Source organism: Cricetulus griseus, chromosome 3 (genome assembly GCF_003668045.3).
Source record: "Cricetulus griseus strain 17A/GY chromosome 3, alternate assembly CriGri-PICRH-1.0, whole genome shotgun sequence".
Lineage (NCBI taxonomy): Eukaryota > Metazoa > Chordata > Mammalia > Rodentia > Cricetidae > Cricetulus > Cricetulus griseus.
Window position 1 is genome coordinate 207,268,628 of NC_048596.1, and position 21,296 is coordinate 207,289,923.

The 21,296-nt window shown below is 41.2% G+C and overlaps 1 protein-coding gene across 1 annotated transcript in view; it reads left to right on the plus strand.

The window, feature by feature from the left end:
• The first annotated feature begins 217 nt into the window (after window positions 1-217).
• Mpp7 (membrane palmitoylated protein 7) overlaps window positions 218-21,296 on the plus strand; it is a 144,383-nt gene continuing 123,304 nt past the window's right edge. Inside the window, exon 1 of the mRNA XM_035442768.1 lies at window positions 218-353. Coding sequence (XP_035298659.1) covers window positions 317-353 — 37 coding nt within the window. The 5' untranslated portion in view covers window positions 218-316. The remainder of the gene's footprint in view (window positions 354-21,296) is intronic.

The following is a 21,296-nucleotide window of genomic DNA, read 5'->3' on the forward strand; positions in this document are numbered from 1 at the left end:
ATGTTTTCAGCTAGAAATCACGTCAAAATCAGAAAGTCCCCTGTTAAATATCAGTCCTTCATTGCAGAAAACATTCTGTAGAAGAATTGTGATCTCTCTGGTATAGTGTCCAGTACAAGTTTTAACTAGTGATAGGATGTTTGATATAATGATATTGGTTTTTTATACATATATAAATGTTTAAATGTTTCTCTTCTTCCTAGGGGGCTAGGACGTACGACTCCCGGGTGAAGTGTGGTGGTGGCAGACCATTGAATTCCCTGGAGCTTCCCGAGGCAAGAGAGTGGAGGGCAGCCACACGCCTGCAGCCTGCAGCATGCCAGCACTGTCCACAGGATCTGCTGGCGACATGGGTATGAGAACCCAAGGGGATACTTTTCCCTACATTCTTACTTCAGTATTTTTCCCAGTGGCTATTGCCTTGTGGGTGCAAACAAACCACATTTGTTTCTCTGTTACCAACCCAAGAGGCATAAAACCAGTCACAATAAGCTCCAGACTAGACAGAAGCACTGCGGGATATTTAGATGGCTTCCTTCTCCAGGTGGTGGTGGTGGTGCTGTGTGCTCATACCCTTGTCTTGCTTTTGGAACAACCATGTGCATTTAATTGCTTAAAATGAAGTATTTGAGAATGCCCAGTGTTCTGGCAAATACCGTAATACCCATCCACACTGCCGTCACATTTAACAGAAGACGTGAAATTTTGCCACACTTGCTTGGACTTCTTGCTTCCTATTTTATTTATCTGTTTTTATTCTCTTAATCTACCACCAGGGATAAAATATACCTGGAAGTCCCTACATATCATTAAGAAGTTATATTAAAACTAAACAATGGGTTGTTCTGTGACCCAGTGGGTAAAGGCACTTGCTGCCAAGCCAGATGACCTGAGTTCAATCCCTGGGACCCACATAGTAGAAAGAGATCTTCTTCTGAAAGTTATTCTTTGACCTTCACACTCTTACCATGCACAGTAGTGACCCTCACTCACCATAAATAAGTAAATGTTAAAAACAACAGTGACATCTGAACACTCAAGAAATCCCATCACTTGTAAGATTCAGAGGTCTCTAGAATAAATATTTCGTAGAAACAAAACACACATCATCATGTATATAAAATCACCTTTCTGACCCAATTTAGCAGTTGTCAGCTTCCTTGCTGTCAGCACTGTTTACAAATGGATTCCTGGATGCTTTTTAGAACTGTTCAGAATAAGGGAGAGGGACTAGGGCTGAAATCCAGTAGGGTGTGTGAGCACTGGATTTAATCTTCAGCACAAAAGAGAAAGAAAAGAAAGAGTGCAGTTGGGAAGTAGGCTGTGTGTTTTCTTTGTGTTTGTCTTGATTTGAGGACAGGGTTTTGCTCTGTATCCTAGAATAGCCTTTATGCACAGTCTTCCTGCTTCAGCCTCACAAGGGCCAGGAGTATTGAGAGTAACACCATGCCCAGGCCACACCTTGAAGTTTTAAGACTCCTTAAAAGAAGGGACCCTATAATGTGATTGAAAGCAATGTCCTCTGTGTCACAATGGCGTGGTGTCCTGATTTCAGGGCCCACATGACTCTTGCCAGCTGAGGTAACCGTCTCCACCCCAGCCATTTCAGCCATGAGCACTGCATTTATCCTTTCCAGTTGCTGTCCTGGCAGATGCCAATATTTCCAGTTTAAGCACACTTAGTGCTTATGTTCCACAAGTGCAGTCTGGCTGATCTCTGCCCATCTACAGTGACTTCCCCTCCCAGTGACTTGAACTGTGGATTATTTTTGTTGTGAGGAAATTTAATTTCTTTTTTTTTTTTTTGTTAAATTCTGCTAAGCTTTAGTTTTTTTCTCTCTTAGGATGTTAATTTTTTTATATAGTTCCATGTTTTATTGTACTATGTAAAATGGATAACTGAACTTTTTGTAATGATGGGGTAATTATTTTCTAGCCATAAGCATACTGTGGTTGTGTAGTGTATTTTATACTTTGCTACTCACCAAAATTGGGTTAGCTTAATTGATAGTAAAGTATTGCTAATAGTGTATAACTCAAAGGCTATTGAAAACAAGCATTTATAACTGAGAGCTATTGGTCACAGAAAGTAGTGTGGATAGAATGAAATTTTCAAAGAGCTTTTTTTACACAGCCATGTCATAGAGAGCAGAAATGTACTGACCTATGACACCTGCTTTCTGGTGTTTTTGAATCTGTGTGCCCAAAGATTTGCATCAGGCTTGGAAGACATGCCTGTTCCCAGCCCAGTACGCTCAGGGAAGCCACAGTGGTGTGTGTGTGTGTGTGTGTGTGTGTGTGTGTTCGATGCTTAGAGTCCTTCTTAGACCTCTTGTACAGGTGCAGTTTAAGCTGTGTTTACTAATGTTATGTTGCTTAGCAACATTGTTGATGTTATCTTGCTATTGAGTCTCCAAGAGATTAAGGTTATAGCTTTACTGATGGTTCGGGGCCCACATCACATAAGAAAGGTGCCTGACTTTAGGTGCCTGTAGTTAGTTGGGAAAATGCTGTGTGTATCTGTGGTATCCAAATGTGTGTTTTGGTGTGTGCCCTTATGCACACATGGAGACCAGAGAAAGATGTGGGTAGCCTGCTCTATCACTCTGTGTCCTATTCCTTTTAAGTAGGGTCTCTCACCAAAGATGGGGCTAGGCTGTTGGGCATCTAGCAAGCAAGCCTTATCTATCTTATTTCCCTGCCACATTCATGCTCTCACACCCATGTACACATATATGTGCATGCACACACACACAATGTTGGGATCACATAGTCACAGATGCACCGTGTCTAGCTTTTTATGCAGGCGTTAGGGATTCAAACTCAGGTCTTTGTGCTTACACAGGAAGCGTTTTACTCTCTGATCTATTTCCTCAGCCTCAGAAAGCCTTTTTTTGTGAGAAACTCTTAGCAGTCATCCACCTTCCTCTTTCTGCTTATTCCACTAAGGAAAAAAACAAAGTGAATTTCGTAAATCAACATGAAAACGTTCCTGTCTCCTCAGTCTCACTTTCTTTCTCAGCTTGATAAGTATTCAAGAGTTGTGTGTGCATTCAACAGTTCACATACCTCAGTTGTCGAGCTCATGGTTAGCATGTGTGAGGATCAGGGTTTGGTTAATGGCACCAGAAAAACATATGTTTGACTTCTTAAAACAAACAATAACATCACAGATTTTATTATGTGCTGCAGATTGTTTTATTCTGTTTTTCTTCTTGCAGTGCTTGGGACTCCTCCTAGAACCCTGTGCATGCTAGACCAGTATTCTATCTCTGAGCTACATCCCAGCCCTGTTCTGTAGCTGTGTACAGCGAACGCTGTCTTGGAGAGCTATTTGCAGGGAGTGTATGAATGTATAAAGTGTGTCATGATGTTCATTCACACATCTGTCCTGCACACCTGCAACATCTGTGGGCTCACGCTGTTTCACATGACTTCACGATGTCATGGCCCACAGTGCTCTAAAGGGAATTCCCATCTTTGCTCCTTTTGTAAATATGAGCAGGAGAGATGCACACATTTGAAGATGCTGTCAAGTTGACCTCCAGACTTGTTAAGCCAGTTAGCCATGTTTGGGTGCAGTAGAGCCCCCAGCCTCCACATTCTTGTCAGTGCTGTCAGTCTTTGTAGTTGCTGTCATTGGATAGGAAAAACATTAAATGCACTTTCCTGTCTGGGATATGTTTACTCAAACCCGTTCTCCATTATTGTGTTTTCTTACCATGTTCTAATTGGTTTGCAGAATTTCTCATTTTACATTTTATATGTTAATTCCTTTGGCCATTTCTTCTAGTTGGCCACTTGTCTTTTTTTTTTTTTTCTCCCCCCTTAAACAGTCCCATTTCTTTTACAGAGTTGAAAATCATGTAAGCACATCTTGGTATTGCTTTTCCCCCTTCAGCTTAAGTACGTCTCCACTTGACCAAGAGCATATATATTCTCCCAGGTTTCTTTGAATAAATGTAAAGATTTGTTTTTGCACAATTTTGATCTGACTGCAGTTCCAATGAAGAGTGAGGCAGAGATCTAACCTTCTTTTCTCGCACAGATTGTCAACCATCTTAGAATTAATGACCCCCAGATTCCATGCTTTCCACATTGGTTTGTAGCTTTTCCATTACCATATATGAGTGCCATGTACATTCTTGGTTCTCTTTCTGGATTATAATGACCTGTTGATTGCATCTTAAAAATTTTAATAATCCAATTTTTATAGTAAGTTTAGAATTACAAAGGTAGTGCAAAGTTGCAGCGTACCTCCTGCACTCATTTGCCAAACTCCTTTTTGTCAGTGAATTGATACAGACACACTGACTCTGAATCCATCCCTGTGTCCCTAGCTCTTCCCTCATGCCCCCTCTGTCTTTGGTTCCAGGCTGTCAATTACAGCAGCATGCTACATGCGAGTTTGTGACTCGTGCAGCTGCTGTTGGGTTTGATGCTTTCTGAGGCTTGTTTTGACTATCGTCCTTAGTGACGTTGAGGGATAGTCGTCAGGTATATTGTAAGGTTCTCTGTGTTTGAATTTGTCTATTGTTTTTCTCACAAAGGGAATGGAGTTACCTGATTTGGGGAGTCAGTAATAGAGGTAAATGCTGTCGTATGCAATTGTAGGAAAGCTGCTGCTGTCACTTGGACAGAGACGGCTGAGGCTCACATTCATCTGGCTCTCAGTTTCTCCACTCTCAAGTTCCTCTCCTTTTCCTAACCATGGGCATCTCATGAGAAGATCACACTTAACCAGAGGTACATTCTGTTCCCCCATTTAGGGTGAAATATCTGTGTAAGTTTCTTGGATTCTAGTCTTTTTCTCCCTCCATTTATTCACATGTTCATTGTTGGCATTGACTAGTGTCTGTTTGGCTTATGTTTGGGGTTAGAATCCAGCACTGTCTTATGTTGTTACCACAGTCTAGCTTTACCTGTTGGAAGTTCTTCAGTCAGTCCTTTGAAAGCCTCCATCAATGTGGGCTTACTGGTTTTCTAGCTCTTTCTTACTTTGGTAGCCAAGGGGCACCAGCTCTTCTTGAGTGTTTCCTGCCCTATTCCTCAAGTAGCCATTTCTCCAAGGAGACTGATTTCTTTTCAGGGGAAATAAGATTAGAAATGGAGATGAGGGGAGGTGTTTTGCTTACTGCCTCTGAAGTGTGACTGTCTTAGTTAAGGTTTCCATTGCTGTGAAGAGACAGCATGACCATGCAACTTTTATAAAGGAAAAACAATTAATTGGGGTGGCTTATATTTTCTGAGGTTTAGTTAGTTCATTTACCATCATGGAGCAACATGGTGGTGTGCAGGCAGAAATGGTGCTGGAGACAGAGCTGAGATGCCTACATTTTGACTTGCAAGCAACAGAAGTGATCTGAAACACTGGGTGTGGCTTGACCATATATGAGACCTCAAAGTCTCCCTCTAACAAGGCCACACCTAATAGTGCCTCTCCCTTTGGGGGTTTCTAACCACCACAGTGACTTTAGACCCCCTCAGTTGACTGGATAAGTATTTACTTACCCATGTCTAATACCCACAAGGCCATACGAATATTCCTGTGTAGGTCAGTTGTGGTTGTAAAAAAAAAAAAAAAAGCTAATGTAAACACTTGCTTATTTATGTTTCCACTTCTAAATTAGTAAGCAGATAGTTTTAGTTCTTCCCTTTGTATGTCTGTCAACTCCTTCCTTAGGAGTGAGATCTTACCATTCATTACATACTCATTCAAATACAGTTAATGTGAATAGAAGTGTTAGAATTGTTAAGTCATGGGCTGGCTATGCCTATCTTCAGCTAGAATTCATCTTACTATTTTATTCCTTTAATAGAGCATACTTTAAAAAAATCTTATAGAATCATGCCTTTGCTGAATGTTTGTTTTAATTTTGTAATTTCATTAAATATTATTTGTATAAATATAATATGAAATATGCTTGTACAGAAACGAATGTAAAGCCTTTATAGTTTTAAAAGTGCTAATAACACCAACGTCCATGTGACTGCCACCTCCAGTAGGAAATTGGAGACCTTGAAAATACCCACTTTTTCACCATACCGAAGATGGGGGATCTGGTAAAAACTGCTGCTTCACATCAGACTGTTTTTTATGGTTTTCCTCAGTAGTCCTTTGCAGTGTGGTAGAATTTTGTTAACTCTTGAACTCTCCAAATGGGACTGAACCATATTTATTTCTATAGGCTGAAAGTTAGTCTTCTGTTGAGAAAAAAAAATCATATAATTTATAAATATCAAAAAGTAGATATAAGTAATAAGCATTTTAAAATACAGGCGTAAAAAGGTATTTATAATTGAGGGGGGTATATCTTATAATTAACTACCAGTCACACTTTTATAATGTTTTCTCTTCTATACTGTTTTCTTGGCTGTTATTTGTGTATGTATGTATGTGTGTGTGTGTGTGTGTGTGTGTGTGTGTGTGTGTGTGTGTGTACATGTGGGTGTGTGTGGTGAGATGACAACCTCTGGTCAGTCTTCATCTTCTACCCTGTCTGAGGCAGGATCTCTTGTTGACCACTCCAAGGCAACTGGCTCTCAAGGCTCTGGCAATTCCTCTGTCTGTCCCTCCTATCTCCTGGAATCTCAGAGACTGTACTACTGTATCTGGCTTTTTTTTTTTTTACACAGATTATGGGGATTCGAACTCAGGTCATCAGGCTTACCTGGTGAGTGCTTTCACTCTGAGCCATCTCCCAAGCCCTAGCTGTCTACTTTCTGATAGTCTCGTTACATGCTTCCTTTTCTTAAGATTTATTTTTGAGTGTATGCATATATGTATACATGATTGTGTGCATATGTGCATATACATGACTATGTGTATTTGTGTGTATACATGACTGTGTGTGTGTGCTCGTGCATGCATTCGTACATGTGTCCAAGGAGGCTAGAAAAAAAGCACCAAATCTCCTTGTGTAAAAGATGGTTGTGAGCAGCCTGATGGGGGCTGGAAGCTGAGTGTGAGTCCTCTGGAAGAGCTCTTAACAGTTGAGCCATCTCTCCAGCCTCTCTTTGTTTATTTCTTATGAAAAGAGAAAAACAAAGCAACATTAATGATAAACATATTTTTAAAAACTGGTAGTTCTAGTACAAAGCACATTCATTTTCCCACAGAAATTCTAGCAAGGTCTGTGTTCCATGGTTCTCAATAACGAAAAAAATGACCAGTGGAATATTATAGCATCTTCCTCACCCAATGTGACAGATCAGAATGAGAACAGACTGTTTAGCCCACAGTTTTACAGCTCTAGGGAGTATTACCAACTGGCTGGTGCCCTGGGCTGGCTCAGGCTTCCTGTCCTGGAAGCAGTAGAACAGGGCTGTATACTGGTACTCTCTCTGGACCTGCATCCTTAGAGGGGGAGGAGGAGGCTAACTTAGCCAGCACTTGGCTGCTGTAGTCATCCTCAACACGCTTTCTCTAACAATAAGTTAAACATAGACTGCACTATTCCATGGAGCCCACTGCGTAATTACATTCCCACTAAACCCAAATTAAATTTATCTTCAATGGCAACTCATCCTTAATTAGATTCTTTGAAATGCCACCATCCATTATGTATTCTGTGGTTTGCCTTTTCACTGTGTGTACTGCCCTTCCCTACTCCATGCCCCAGAGTTCCTAATTTCCGTGCTGTTGAACACTGCTTTCCTTCAGGATTACGGTCTCTGTATCTTATTCATCAAATGTTTCCTTAACAGCATAATGGTCAAGTTAGTCTTTTTCTCATGTATCTGTTGGATTTAATAATTTAGAGTGTGGTGTTTTGTGTAAGGTATGAGGTATGTTTCTAAATTGATTTTCTCCACAGTTACCCCGTTGTTCCATTTTGACTTCAGAAGAGTGGCCCTTTCCCTTTGCTGGCAATGTCAGTATCTGAGACCTTCTTCACAGTGTGAAATGGTGATGGTGTGATCATTGCCTTCTCCTCTTTTGTCAAGAAGGTAGTGCCATTAACATTGCAACCCACAGAGCCCAGGCTCTTGAATGGTTCCACAAGTGCTCTGGATAACAATCCCCAATGACAGTCTAATCAACAGTTGATGCTTCTCTCTATTTGACTCCCCATGGTCTTTAGTGAGCATAGCAGAGACAAAGGCACCCATCAGCCTGGGTCTGCCTGTTCAGAATGGACAATCATACTATAATCTTCAGCCCTTCCAACCCCTAGTTGTCTTGGCAGTGTCATCAGCCTTTAAAAAAGATTCAAGCCAGGCGGTGGTGGCACACACCTTTAATCCCAGCACTCATGAGGCAGAGCCAGATGGATCTCTGTGAGGTTGAGGCTAGTCTGATCTACAGAGCAAGTTCTAGGACCGGCTCCAAAGCTGTCTTGAAAACCAACCAACCAAACAAACAAAAGATTCATCTGAACATTTTTATTTTAAAGATCCAATTAGTCCATTTTGTGTTGTCGATATGTTTACAAGTACTGGACAGGCTCAGGGAGCCAATCTTGGGGGTTAGGACAGATGGACACCAACCTCAGGAATCCAACTTTGATCTCTGCATGTAGGGATTAAAGGACAACTTCTGCTGTCAGTCCTTACCTTCCCTGCTGGTGAGGGTCAGAGGTGGCTGATATATGACCAGAGCCGTCCTCTTCTGAGCTGCAAACCAAAAGGCCTGCATATTCTTTTTTATGGTAAAAGGATTTCCTTTTAGTCCTAGTTTGCAAATGACATTTCCTCCTTGCAATTAAATAATTATTAGCCTTTGATTTTATCAGGGGTTTGTTTATACATCTTAATGAGCATATGATTAGTTTATAAGAAATTAATTAGTTTTTAATGGTTAAACCAGATTGTTTCTTAGGGAGAAACTCAAATTTGTCACACTTTATTACTCTTTTTAATGCTGTGAATTTGGTTTGCTTATATTTTGTTTTAAGGTCTGTATTCAGGGGTAGGTTTAGTTTATGATTTCCTTTTTATATTCTTTGCTGTGGAGTTTATTATTTACTTATTTTCTTTTGATACAGGATCTCACTTTGTAGTTCTGGCTGCCTCAAAATCTTTATGTAGACAAGGTTGGCCTTGAACTCAGAGATCTGCCTGCTTCTGGGGCTGGGTTAAAAGTCATTTGCCACTACTCCTGGCAAATGCTTCTTCTAAAACAAAACAAAACAGAAGACAAAAAAAAAAAAAAATTCCCCAAGCTCTCCATTTACAGGACAAGCTGGACTTAAGATCTTTGCCTCAGCAGTGCTAGCCATGACACCACTCTGCATGACCAGTTCTCTCTTTAAAAAACCCATTGCACAACATTGATGATTCTTTCTTCTTCTTTTTTTTTTTTTTGTGGAAAGGCTTGTGATAGATTGAAGTTACCTTTCCTTGGATAGAATCTTCCTGATAGGCTACTAGACCTGGAAATCTTTTTATAAGACTTTCTGTATTATTCAGCTTGAAGATTTTAAGACTATTATTGCTTTCTATTTCTTCCTGGGTCAGTTTGACCCAGGAAGAGAGAGAGAGAGAGAGAGGGAGAGAGAGAGGAAGAGAGAGGGAGAGAGAGAGGGAGAGAGAGGGAGAGAGAGAGGGAGAGAGAGGGAGAGAGAGAGAGAGGGCCTGAGTCAATTTTATCAAAAATTACAAACTTTTATGGCTAGAATTGCACATACTAGCTCTACTTGATGTCTATGTCTTCTGGTTTGATGGTTTTGATCTGGTAACTATTTTTACTCTTTTGATCCCAGCTCAATTTTGTCAGTTTCTGCAGTTCTTAATCTTTCTGTTCTTATTTTATTATATTTTTGTGTGTATGTGTGCACGTGTGTGTATGTGTGTGTGTACAGTGTTTGAGAGTTGGTTCTCTCTCCACCCCCTAGCTGTGTGTTCTTGTGATGAAACAGGTGGTCAGGCTTTCATAGTAAGTACTTACTGACTGAGCCATTTTACCAGGCTCCAGTTTGTTTTCATTAAGTTTTTAGGTCATTTAGGATTATTTTAAATAGGTCATTTAGAACTTAAAAAAATAAATAAGGCTTTTCCCAGTTGTCTTTCTGTTACTGACTTTGTGGTCAGAAAGCTGAATTCACATGGTTTTATGTTCAGTTTCAATACATATAGTGTATGCTTTTAGCAATAGGCATAATGCTGTATGTTTCTATTAGGCCAAGCTTATTATAGCATTCCAATATTTTCTACAGACACACTTCAGAGATACTGTGGACTTGGTCTCAAACCTTAGCATCACAGAAAATATGACAATTTTGTGAGTCATATTTCTGTTTTCTGTTGCATCTAATGCAATATAGTAACTCTCTACTCTGAATCTCCTAAGTATGCAACAGCATTTGTAGTGTCCAAAACTTGGGATGGTGGTGAGTTTCAGTTGTCAGAATTGTCAGCCTGGTACAACCTGACTCACCTTGGATCTGATTCTTAATGGGGAATTATCTTGGTCAGGTAGATTGGCTTGTGGGCATGTCTGTGGTTGTAGGATAGTCATGATTATGATAATTGAAACTTAAGAGCTACCCATTGTGGATGGTGCCATTCCCTGAGTTTGGGCTTTGAACCATAATAGAGAAATTGCATTGTTTCTCAGCTCTTGAGTGTGGATGTGACCGGATGCTTCGGTTTCCTGCCTTGACTTCTCTGCTATGAAACCGTTTATTGTCATTTTACCACTGTTCACAGCGTTGTTGTCTACCTTGTGTTTTATTCTGTTTTGAACCATTCCTGATCTCCTTTACCACCATTATTGCTTTCCCTCAGCAGTGTATGTCCTTTTTGAGGAGTACTGGCTAGCTAATGTATAGGTTATATATCATACATGAGTCCAGTTAGGAAATCTTATTAAATTTATTTCCATCACCAAAATCATAATGCTTTTATCCTTAAAGTGGTAGATTCAATTTATTGGGGATACTGGACACATTGTGAGCTTCCTCACTAAAAGCAGCCATTTGAAATCATGAAAATAGACATTATTTGTTCTGCTAGTCATGAAAATGCTATGTGTGATAGTTTGAATGCATATGGCCCCATCGACTCATGTGTTTGAATGCCTAGCCTCTAGGGAGTGGCACTATTAGGAGGTGTTGCTCTGTTGGAGTAGGTGTGGCCTTGTTGGAGGAAGTATGTCACTGTGGGGGCAGGCCTTCAGGTCTCACTCATACGTGCTTAAACTACCCCAAGTGTGAAACATTTTACTTCCTGTTGCCTGCAGATCAAGATGTAGCACTCTCAGCTACTTCTCTAACACCATGTCTGCCTGCAGGACTCCCTGCATCCTGCCATGATAAGGGACTAAACCTCTAAACTATAAGCCAGCCCCAATTACATGTTTTCCTTTAGAAGAATTACTGTGGTCATGGTGTCTCTTCACAGCAGTGAAGAGACAGCCCTCAAGGACTGGTCAGATGTGCTAGAGCTGAGACAGGAAGAGCATGATTTTGAGGCTAACCTGGGCTACATTTCAAGATCCTGTCTCAAAAAAAAAAAAAAAAAAAAACCAAAAAACCCAGACTAGCAAGGGTTACATAGTGAGACCATGTCAAAAATAAAACATTAAAAAAAGAAAGAAAAATAAACCAAACTAACCCCAAAGCCACATGTGACGACTTTTCCCCTTGTTGGTGAATTTCATTGTGGAAAATCAAGTCTCAAGTTGGGTGTACTTTTCTTCCAGTAGCTTTCAGGGAGATGTACACTGCATTTGAGTGCATCATGTTTCCAATTTTCAGTTTGTTTCCATAGCAGAGTAAGGTTTTCAGGCGTGTAGCTGCTTGATGACTGTTCTCTGTGGTGGGGGAAAAAAGCATCTGGGAGACCTCTATGTTTGCATTACTCTTCTAATTACTATTTTGATGCTTCCCTGAACTCATTCCAAGTCTTTGCTGTTTTAGTCAGTAGGCTTTGTGGCTCTGTATAGCTGTAATTGTGTGAAGTGTTCATTTCCCAAGCATACATGATAGTAAGCATTATGAGAGGATGCTATCTGAAGAGTGTTGACAAGCACTTGCACAGCCTGGGGAGTTTGTTGGGCTCTGCGGGAAGGAGGCTAATCACTCATCTGCCTTTGATCAGAGGACCACCTTCCTCTTGTTGGGAAGGATGTCCTCTTTTATGAAGCACACAGGTTCATTAAGCAACATATGTGGAGCCCGAGGGAAGGTACAGCCACTTCATCAGCCAGATTATCTATCCCAGGCTAGTCTGCGGATCAGTGGGTTGGAAACTAGTGCAGCCATGGCTCCCATACTTTGTATAGACTTATGCAACAATGATAAGTACTAACTATTGATATTACTGCCACAATTTTCACTTATTGGTAATCCTAGTGTTTATCATCATAATGGTTTCTACACCAATATACAATGGTATATATTTTCTGTTATACAAATTACTGGAATTCATTGATTTTTTTTTCATACATGCATGCCTCGTATATGGATCTACACTGCTTCCCCTTGTTACAGATTTGACTGCAGGTAACCAGAATCTACTCTTTTCTTTGCTAGTGTTAAATTCCCAGTGAAAGTAGCTTGTGGACCTTGTGAGAGACCATCGGGGACTCTCCATAGATCACATCCTAAGGAGCAAGAATTGATCTATTTTCCTGTGTGATTTCCTCACAGGCATGAATTGGAAAGTAGCCATTCTTGCCTCCTCAGCATGTTCTTACTTAAGAGAAAATGCTATAATAAGTTTCTTTTGAAGAAAAAGATTGGGGAGTTGGTTTAGTGGGTAAAGTGGTTTCCAGGCAAGGCTGAGGACTTGGATTTGAACCCCCCAGAACCCATGTAAAGCTTGCTGCAGTAGTATGTATCTGTAATCCCAGTGTTTCTATGGCTAACTGGGAGTAGGAGGCAGGTGGGTTCTGGAAGCTTGAGGGTGAAGTAACAAAGCTTACATAGTTTTAAATAACAGCAAGAGACTTTGTCTCAAACAAGGTGGAAGGCCAGAGTCGACACCCAAATTTGGTCTCTAACATGCACTATGGTACACAGCCACATCTACACACACATCATATACATACAAAGGATCAAATAAAGAGCACCAAGTGAATTAAGCTAACCATTGAGAAGCATTACAAAGTAAATAAAGAAGGTATTTTGGTAGACCATTTTTTTAGGGTCAAGTTTTAGGTCCATGGTCTGCATATATAATGCTTACCTAATTAGCAACCACAAGACTTTTATTTTGTCATAGTCTTAATTATTGTAAAAAAATGTTAGCACAATTCAGAATGTGTGAAGGTGAAGTTGGCATGTTGGCTTTGTTTCTTCTTGACAAGTTATTCATTTAAAGGAACTGGAAAGACTGCTTGTTAGTGCCTGGAGAGAATTTTATTCAACCCCCACTTTGAGACAGGTCTCTGTCCTCAAACTCAAACTGCCTCCGGAGTGGTGGGATTAAAGGCCCCAATAGGCATGCATAACACAAATGTTTCTTACCTTGGATTTTCATGACACGATTTGCATGTAGTGAGATGGCTGGTTTTAATACAGAGACATCTAGTGTAGTGGACCGCTCTCATTCAAACTGGAAGCCCAAACTTGAGTGCCCTGTGCAGAGAGCATCCTCACTGCCTAATGGAGTTGAAACAGCACCTTATTCTTTATTCAGCTCGATGCAGCCTTAGCTTTCCCAGCCACTCCTTGGATCTTTTGAAAAGAAAGACTTTGCATTCCCAGGTAGCTGTGAGTTCTCTTGAAAACCAACTTTCATCTGTTTAGAGAAGAGTTGAGTGTGGGCTGAAAGGCTGAAAAGCACCGACTTCTCTGTTTTTAGGTGTAAGCCACTGATTTGCCATTTTTAACACAAATAACATTTTTACAGCGTATCGTATTTATTTTTAAAATCCATGTATGGAAGTACCTTAGTTTTTCCTACCCAACAGTATCTTTCCCCTGATGAGAGTGGATCTTGATGTCTTTTGGATGAGAGGAAGTGTCTTAGATTCACTGTGTGTGTAGCTGGGTAGCGTGTTTCTTGGGAATATAGTGAAGGGTATTTCAGGACAATGCACACAGAGAGGAACATTAGAGATGGTCCACTCCCCTGGGCTCTACCAGATGATTTTCTTGCACTTGATCCATATTAATAAGCCTTTGAGGGTACAGATTATGATACAACTCCATTTCCTACTTCATCTGGTTTAATTATATGTTAAGTTTAAATTAACAGTAAGTTCCAAAATAGATTGAAAGTTTCCTATCATGCCATAAATAGCAAATATATATTTAGCTGTGATAAAATGCCGTGACCAAGGCAACTTATAGAAGACTGAGTTTATCTGGGCTTATGGCTTGAGAGGGATAAGGGTTCATCTTGGCAGGGAATCATAGTAACAGGTAGCAGGCATGGCTGCAGGAACAAGAAACTGAGAGCTCACTTTTCAGCCACTAGCAACTGGAAATGGGGTGGGGTAGTCTTTAGATTCAGAAAGCCTGCCTCCAGTGACATACTTCCACCAACAAAACCAATCCCCCGAAACATCCCCAAGCAGTGCTACCAACTAGTAGTGCCCAGCCATTCAAGTGCCTGTGCCTATGAAGGACATTCTCATTCAAACCACCACAACTTGCATACCCAACTTACTCCATTCTCACTGGCTCAGTAACAGGTTGATAAGAAAATGATTAAAGGGTGGCTATTGACCATAGTCTGTAAGTTTTAGAAGCCATTTTTACTTTTCTATGCCTGTATCTTTTGTGTGAACACTGCTAAAAAAAATCAAAGTTCTGTCATGCTTTCTTTGGTGGTATTGGAATACTTTGTGCAAAGCCACAGGCTACTGACTTGGAGTTAATTACACACAGGAACCTCTTAAAGCCTAGAGATAGCTTCTAAACACGAAAGTTCTGCGGGAGTGTATGCACTTGCTTTCTGTTAACTCACCCTGATTTTATAGACTCCGAGGTAATTGAATGAATTGCCTATTATTGTTATTAACCAAGCTACAATATTGGGATTCTGTAAGCTGTCCTGCATATTTAAAAGTCTCAGTGTGCCAAATGTGTTAATGTTGTTTGAAGTTGAGGCATAGTGTAATGAGGAGAATGTTTCTGTTGAATTCAAGTATTTTAGTCATATAGGCACTTTTGGAAATAAACCACGCTTTAAACGAGAAAAATTGAGGAATAGTGCTGATTATTTTACCTTTAAGAAAGTGGAAAATTTACTTGGTGTCCCATTTTATTAATACCATAAAATTTAACAGTGTTGTTCTGGGCGTTGATCTGCGTTCTTTAGTGGTTATTAGCCCCAGGTTATAGTGAAATGGTTCAGTTCACTGCCTGTCCCTATTGGGTAGAATGCAAATATCAAAACTAAGAAAAAAGGCAAATCCATAATTATTCCTGTTTGCCAGGCCTTTTGCTAAATCCTTTCTAAATGTTTCGGTTGCTTCTAGTGTCCAGAGCAACTGGGTAGAAAGGACTCCCTTTTTCTCATTTAGCATAGGCTTATAGCTTCCCCAGACTCGAGCTGGTAATGAAGCTATGAGGGACATGACAAGAATGATGGCATTAAGTTTCTCTAGACTACCAGTAAATGTTTCCACCCTGATGTCAGGAATGTAGAGCATCTGGAATCTGCAAGCGGAGTGAACTGTTCACTGCAGGGACACTTTCATCAAACTCTTGAGGCATTTATTCTCCAGGGAGCCACTACTGTCTTGTACCAAATGTTGTATTTTTACAGAAGCAGCTTCCCAGAGCTGGAATACTCCTCTACTCATGCTTTTCTGCATTTTCTAGCAGTTTTCCTTTTAGGTCTGTCCATGTTTTGAGAATCAGTGCTACATTTTAGCAGTAAATTGATTTCTTTTGGCTTAGTTAGCAGTAAGTTATATTTGACCAAATGTAGTGAAAGGCAGTAGAAAATGAGTTATTCTGAATAATTTGTAGTTTCTATGAGGAGGCTGTGGTCTATGCTTTGTCGTCTTTTCCCTCAGGTTTTCAGAGCATCTGTGATATATACAATGACACCTTTCTATATTGCCTGTGGCCTAGATTTATTTTCTTAACAAGCACTATAGAGGACTAGGGAGATGGTTCAGTCAGTAATGTGCCCGCCATGCAAGAATGAGGGCCTGAGTTTGGATCCTCAGCTCAACTAATAGCAGGGTGGTACAAATCTATAATCCTAGTACTGGGCGGATGGAGACAGCCAGACCTCTGGAACTTTCTATCCAGCCATTTTAGAGACTCTGTCTCAAAAAATTAGATGGAGAGTGATAGAGGAAGACACTTGATTGCTGTCCACTGCTAGCTGCCACAGGCATGTGTGCACACATATATGTACAAACACCCACATGTGCCACACACACAGAGCAACAGAGAGGGAATGAGAAGGAAGGTCAGACATATTCTGTTTCTGTGTCTGAGTGCTTAGAATGTGTGCACTGGGGACCAGAGTTCAATTTTCAGTGTCGTTTCTCAGGGGCTGTCTGCTTTTTTTCCTGTGTAATGATAAGCTCTCTCACTGTTCTGGCTCGCTCATGGGCTGGGCTGGCTGGCTGGCCAGTGAGCTCCAAGGGGTCCATCTATATTAGCCTCTGCAGCCTTGAGATTTCAAGTGTATGGCATCACAGTTTACATTTTTTAAAATGTGAGCTCTGGGGATCAAACTGAGGCTGTCACCAACTAAGTTATCTTCCCGGTCCCCGCCTTTGTTTGTTTGTTTCTTGAGATAGTGACTTGTGTTGCCAAAGCTGGCCTTGAACTCCTGTTCATCCTGCCTCCACTTCCTGAGTGATGGATTCCAGGCATGCACTAACACTACCATCCTCTGTTAGTTTCAAAATTGTTTGAAATCAAGATTTAAGATTTCCGTATGCATTGCGTTAAACTCATAAAGCTGCATCTTTGCTTCATACTCCATTTTGTTCAAGGTGTACAGTTTACCAATGGGGTAGATCACGTTGGTGTCACAACTGTCCTTTATCCTGATGACTCATTACTGCAGAATCATGTTGCTTCATGTTATCTGTTTCCAACTACACCCTGCTCCCTGCTTCCAACCGCCTCCCAAGCATCCCTGTCTCATTTGAACCCAGGCACTTTTCTCTTGGATTCTTGTGGTCCCCTGTCTACATACAGACTTGAGGCTGACTGCATTGCTTTTCTCACGTCTGCTCCTCGTTTTGCTCAGGTCATCTGTGTACATTGCATGTTAGTTATTTTACCCAGGCGTCTAGGCTACTGCATAAGCAGAAATGAATCACCTCCATGCAAGATGTGCTAGTGAAACCCCAGCTCACACGTTTTGCTGTGTAATTTCTTTGTGTTTTCCAGACCACTAGCACTTTGGAAGTCAGAGTCTTTCCTTTCTGCTCTGCTTGTGGGTTGCTTTGATGTGTAACAGATGGCTTGTCCTGACTTTATGGTCATCTTGATGAAAAGATGGCTCCTGGTCATGGTAGCTGGGCAGTTTTGCTCTTGCATTCTCACCTGTTCTTGTCTTCCCATTCTCTACTGTCACCCCCACCTTAATGGTGGAGAAGACAATTTTAATAATGTAGATGAGTGTATGCAGTTTATGCAGTTGCTCCTACCAAGTGACAATGCCTCTTTGTGGTTCTTTTGGTATACATTGCTTTTTCCCCCTAATCAACATGTGTGCATGGTGAGTATGAGTCTGTGAATGTGTGTGTGTGTGTGTGTGTGTGTGTGTGTGTGTGTGTGTGTGTGTGTGTGTGTGTGTGTGTGTACCAGAAGAAAACTTCAGAAGTCATCCTCAGGAAGGCCATCTACTTCTTTTGATACAAGCTTTCTCATTGGTCTGGAGTTCACCGTTAGTCTAGATTGGCTGGTCAGACAGTAAGCCCAGAGATCCACCGGTCTCCAGCTCCCTAGCCAGCACTGGGCTCACAAAGGCAGGTTCCCATACTCAGAATTTGTAAGTAGGCTCTGGGGATCAAACTCATAAGCACTTTATTGACTGAGCTACTCCTCCAGCTTCTTGTGTAAGTTCCTGACTGATGCCGGTGGAATATATTGTATCCTTAATGAAAGACAGTCTTGTTATAGTTCAGACCTTTCCCTAAAATTCAGATAGACTTTGCAATGGGAGATGGGAAAAAAAAAAAAAAAACACTTTAAATAGTAGATAAGAAACTGTAAGTGGGAATTTTCTATTTTCTTATGACTGTTAATTAAGCACTTTTAGAAAAACTGCTGAGAAAATACTAAAATACCCCACACGAGATCTATTGAAGTAATTCTCCTTGAGATGAGTTGTATTGATATTTTCAACATTTCTGAAGATTGCCAGGATTTTCTAAGTATCAGTTTGCCCTGGGGACGCCACTGTTGATGCTTATGAAGCAATGGCCCTGTGCCCAGTGAGCTGCTTTTGCCATCTTCATGGAAGCCAGTTGTATAGATCCAGGGTGACTGAATCATTTGAATGGACATTTGTTTGTCTGTTGGATGTGTTCTGAGCTGAACAGAACTGTCTAGCCAGGTGCTTTGCCGACCCCTAGATATCTGTCAATCCACTCTGGCTGGGAGATGAAGGGTCATCCTGTCTTTATCTTGAAATTAAGTAGTTTTTTTTTTTTTTTTTTTGATTTTTCGAGACAGGGTTTCTCTGTGTAGCTTTGGAACTCACAGAGATCCGCCTGCCTCTGCCTCCCGAGTGCTGGGATTAAAGGCGTGCGCCACCAACGCCCGGCAAATTAAGCAGTTTTAAGACAGCTTTGTGACTTTCTTCCTCTTTCCTTATGTGCTTCACTGTGTAAGTTGAACCTGGCTTGACTCAGAGTGTGATCGGTCTCTCGTTCTTTACCAAATGCACAATGGCCACTGCCTGCTTTTTTTTTTTAAGATTTATTTTATTTTATATCATGTGCATCTGTGTCTGTCTGGGTGTGGTTTTGTACATAGGAGTATGGGTGCCCATGGAGTTCAGAAAAGGATGTTGGGTCCCCTGGAGCTGCAGCTATAAGGATGAAAACATAGATGCTCAGAGATTCCATCGAGATGGCCCCGTTGCAGAGTTAGTATTTTATTGGGTGTCAGAGTTTAGGTATGTGCCACTCCATGTACAGCCTCTGAAATGGGGTCCCCTTCTGTGAGGTTTGTCTTCTCCCGACTTCAGCACCCTGTAGCTAATGCCTGTACTTCCCAGTGGTCTCAGACAATCACTGTGTCCTTAGGGAAGCAGTTCCTGAAACAATTCGCATTGCACTGTTGCATGTTCCTGTCACTGGCCCCTCCTTATTGTGCCCATCAAAATCACAACATTTGTTACAGCGTCTGGTTCTTGTGCTGCTGGGGAGACAGCTTTGTTCTTTTTCCTTTCTATCACTGTACTCCAGTCCCTCCATGGTGATTGACACACAGTGGGGCATCATTATTTAGAGTGAGGTCAGGAGAGGATCTAGAGCAGCTGTTCTCAACCTGTGGGTCATGACCCCTTGGCAAACCTCAATCTCCAAAAATGTTTACATTATAATTCATAACAGTAGCAAGCTTACAGTTATGGGGTCGGAATGAAATAACTTTATGATTGGGGGTTACCACAGATGAGTAACTGTATTGAAATGTGAGGGGAATGGGAAGCTATCCAGGTGCCTAGATACACCCCTAAAATCTCTGGTGTGCCATGCTGCACCTGGGAGTGGAACACTGGTGTAAACATGTCATCCAGGAATAGCGTTAGGTGTAGGCACGTCACAAGGCTTGCTTTGTCTTTTGGGTAATCTTGAGCCTGAAAGAGGGACGCTGACAGCTACTCAGGAGCTGGTGTCAGGTAGTTCTAACTTCAGGGTAGGGTATGCTGTCCTCTATGACTAAGAATAGAACTCCTGAGGAGGCTCTGAGCTGTGCCCTGGAGAAAAACTATGATAGATTATTGCTCAGAATTTCAGTTTTAAAATTATAATATCTGTCTTGTACATAGTAAAAATGAAAATAGTTGCCTCAGTCCCCACTTTCTCTTCCTTGGGTGTCAGCTTCACATAGATCCCCCAGGTGGCCATCAGTCTACTTGGGATTGCAGTGACTAGGGAATGGAGGTGACTTTCTCCATCAAAGGGACTACAAACTATACGACCATCTTGCCAATAATATATCAATTTATACCTTTTGGGTCTGTTCCTTTCTTCCAGACCACTCTGTCCAACATTTTAAAACTATAGCCATTCTCTGCTGGCCTTACTTTTCAACAGATGATTGTGCTAACTGGGTGACTGAAAATGCTGTCACAAACACAAAGGAATGACTATGGTGTCTCCTCCAGATATGCTCTCTTAAGTGATATCACACTTTGGAGAGCACAGACAGCTGCTCTCCTAGTTTTCCTTCCTGTGTATGGGTACCGTGCTCTCCTCACTCACTGCGGTGTAAAGTGATGGTAGATTTTTTCCTGCTGTGACTTCCCCTACTGTTAGTACAATCCTGTGCTGACTCAGTCATTCACAGGTGACTGGATATTGAACCCAGAGCCTCACACATTCTAGACAAGTACTCCACCACCCACTACATCTCACCCTTCTTTCCTTTTTATTTTGAGACCAGCCTCCGGCCTTGGATTCACTGTCATGTAGGCTGATCTTGAACGTGTGATCAGTTCTTCTCAGCCCTCTGAGTAGCTGAGATTACAGATCAGTACTAGTAGGCCTGGATCTTATTTATCTTTTTTTAAAAATACCTGTATCCGCTTAGAAGTAGCAGCCTTATTTTATCCTAAAACTTCTAAGGCCTGTTTGTGTTTACTATCTCTGACATGTTGCTTCTTGATTTTAGCCTCCTTCCTCCAGTCTGCTCTGTCAGAGTTAAATCCAGAGGCCAGTTTTCAGGTTAAATCATGACTAATGAAGCCAGTGTCAACACATTTAAGTCCAAGCACATAAGTTAGCAAATATTGTGGCCCACAGGGGATGGCTTAGCTCCTTGGCTCACAGAAGGACCTATTTGATGCTACACCGAGAGTGTTCTCATTAGTGTATAAGAATTTGCCATATACAGTGTTCTGGAAAGGAGGGAAAAGGTTGCAAGACTTCATCACCAAACAGCAGGAGCCAGTGACCTTGGTGTCTATCTGCAGTCAGTCCTGTTATTCTGAACACCTACCATAGCTCATGACATTCTCTGTGGTGTTTTCCATGTTTAGGGATTATTATTAATTACTTTTGCAATACTGAGGGTCAAACACAGAGCTTCATGAATGCTAGACAGGTGTGTTGGCAATGCAGTACAATCCCAGCTTCTATTTCTTATGTTAGTGCAAAGGGACCATGATCTTTCTTTTTCATAACTACCCTAAGTCTGTGAAGAAGTTTAAATTAGGTGTTATTTTGATAGGAAAGAGTTGTATAAATGTTCTCT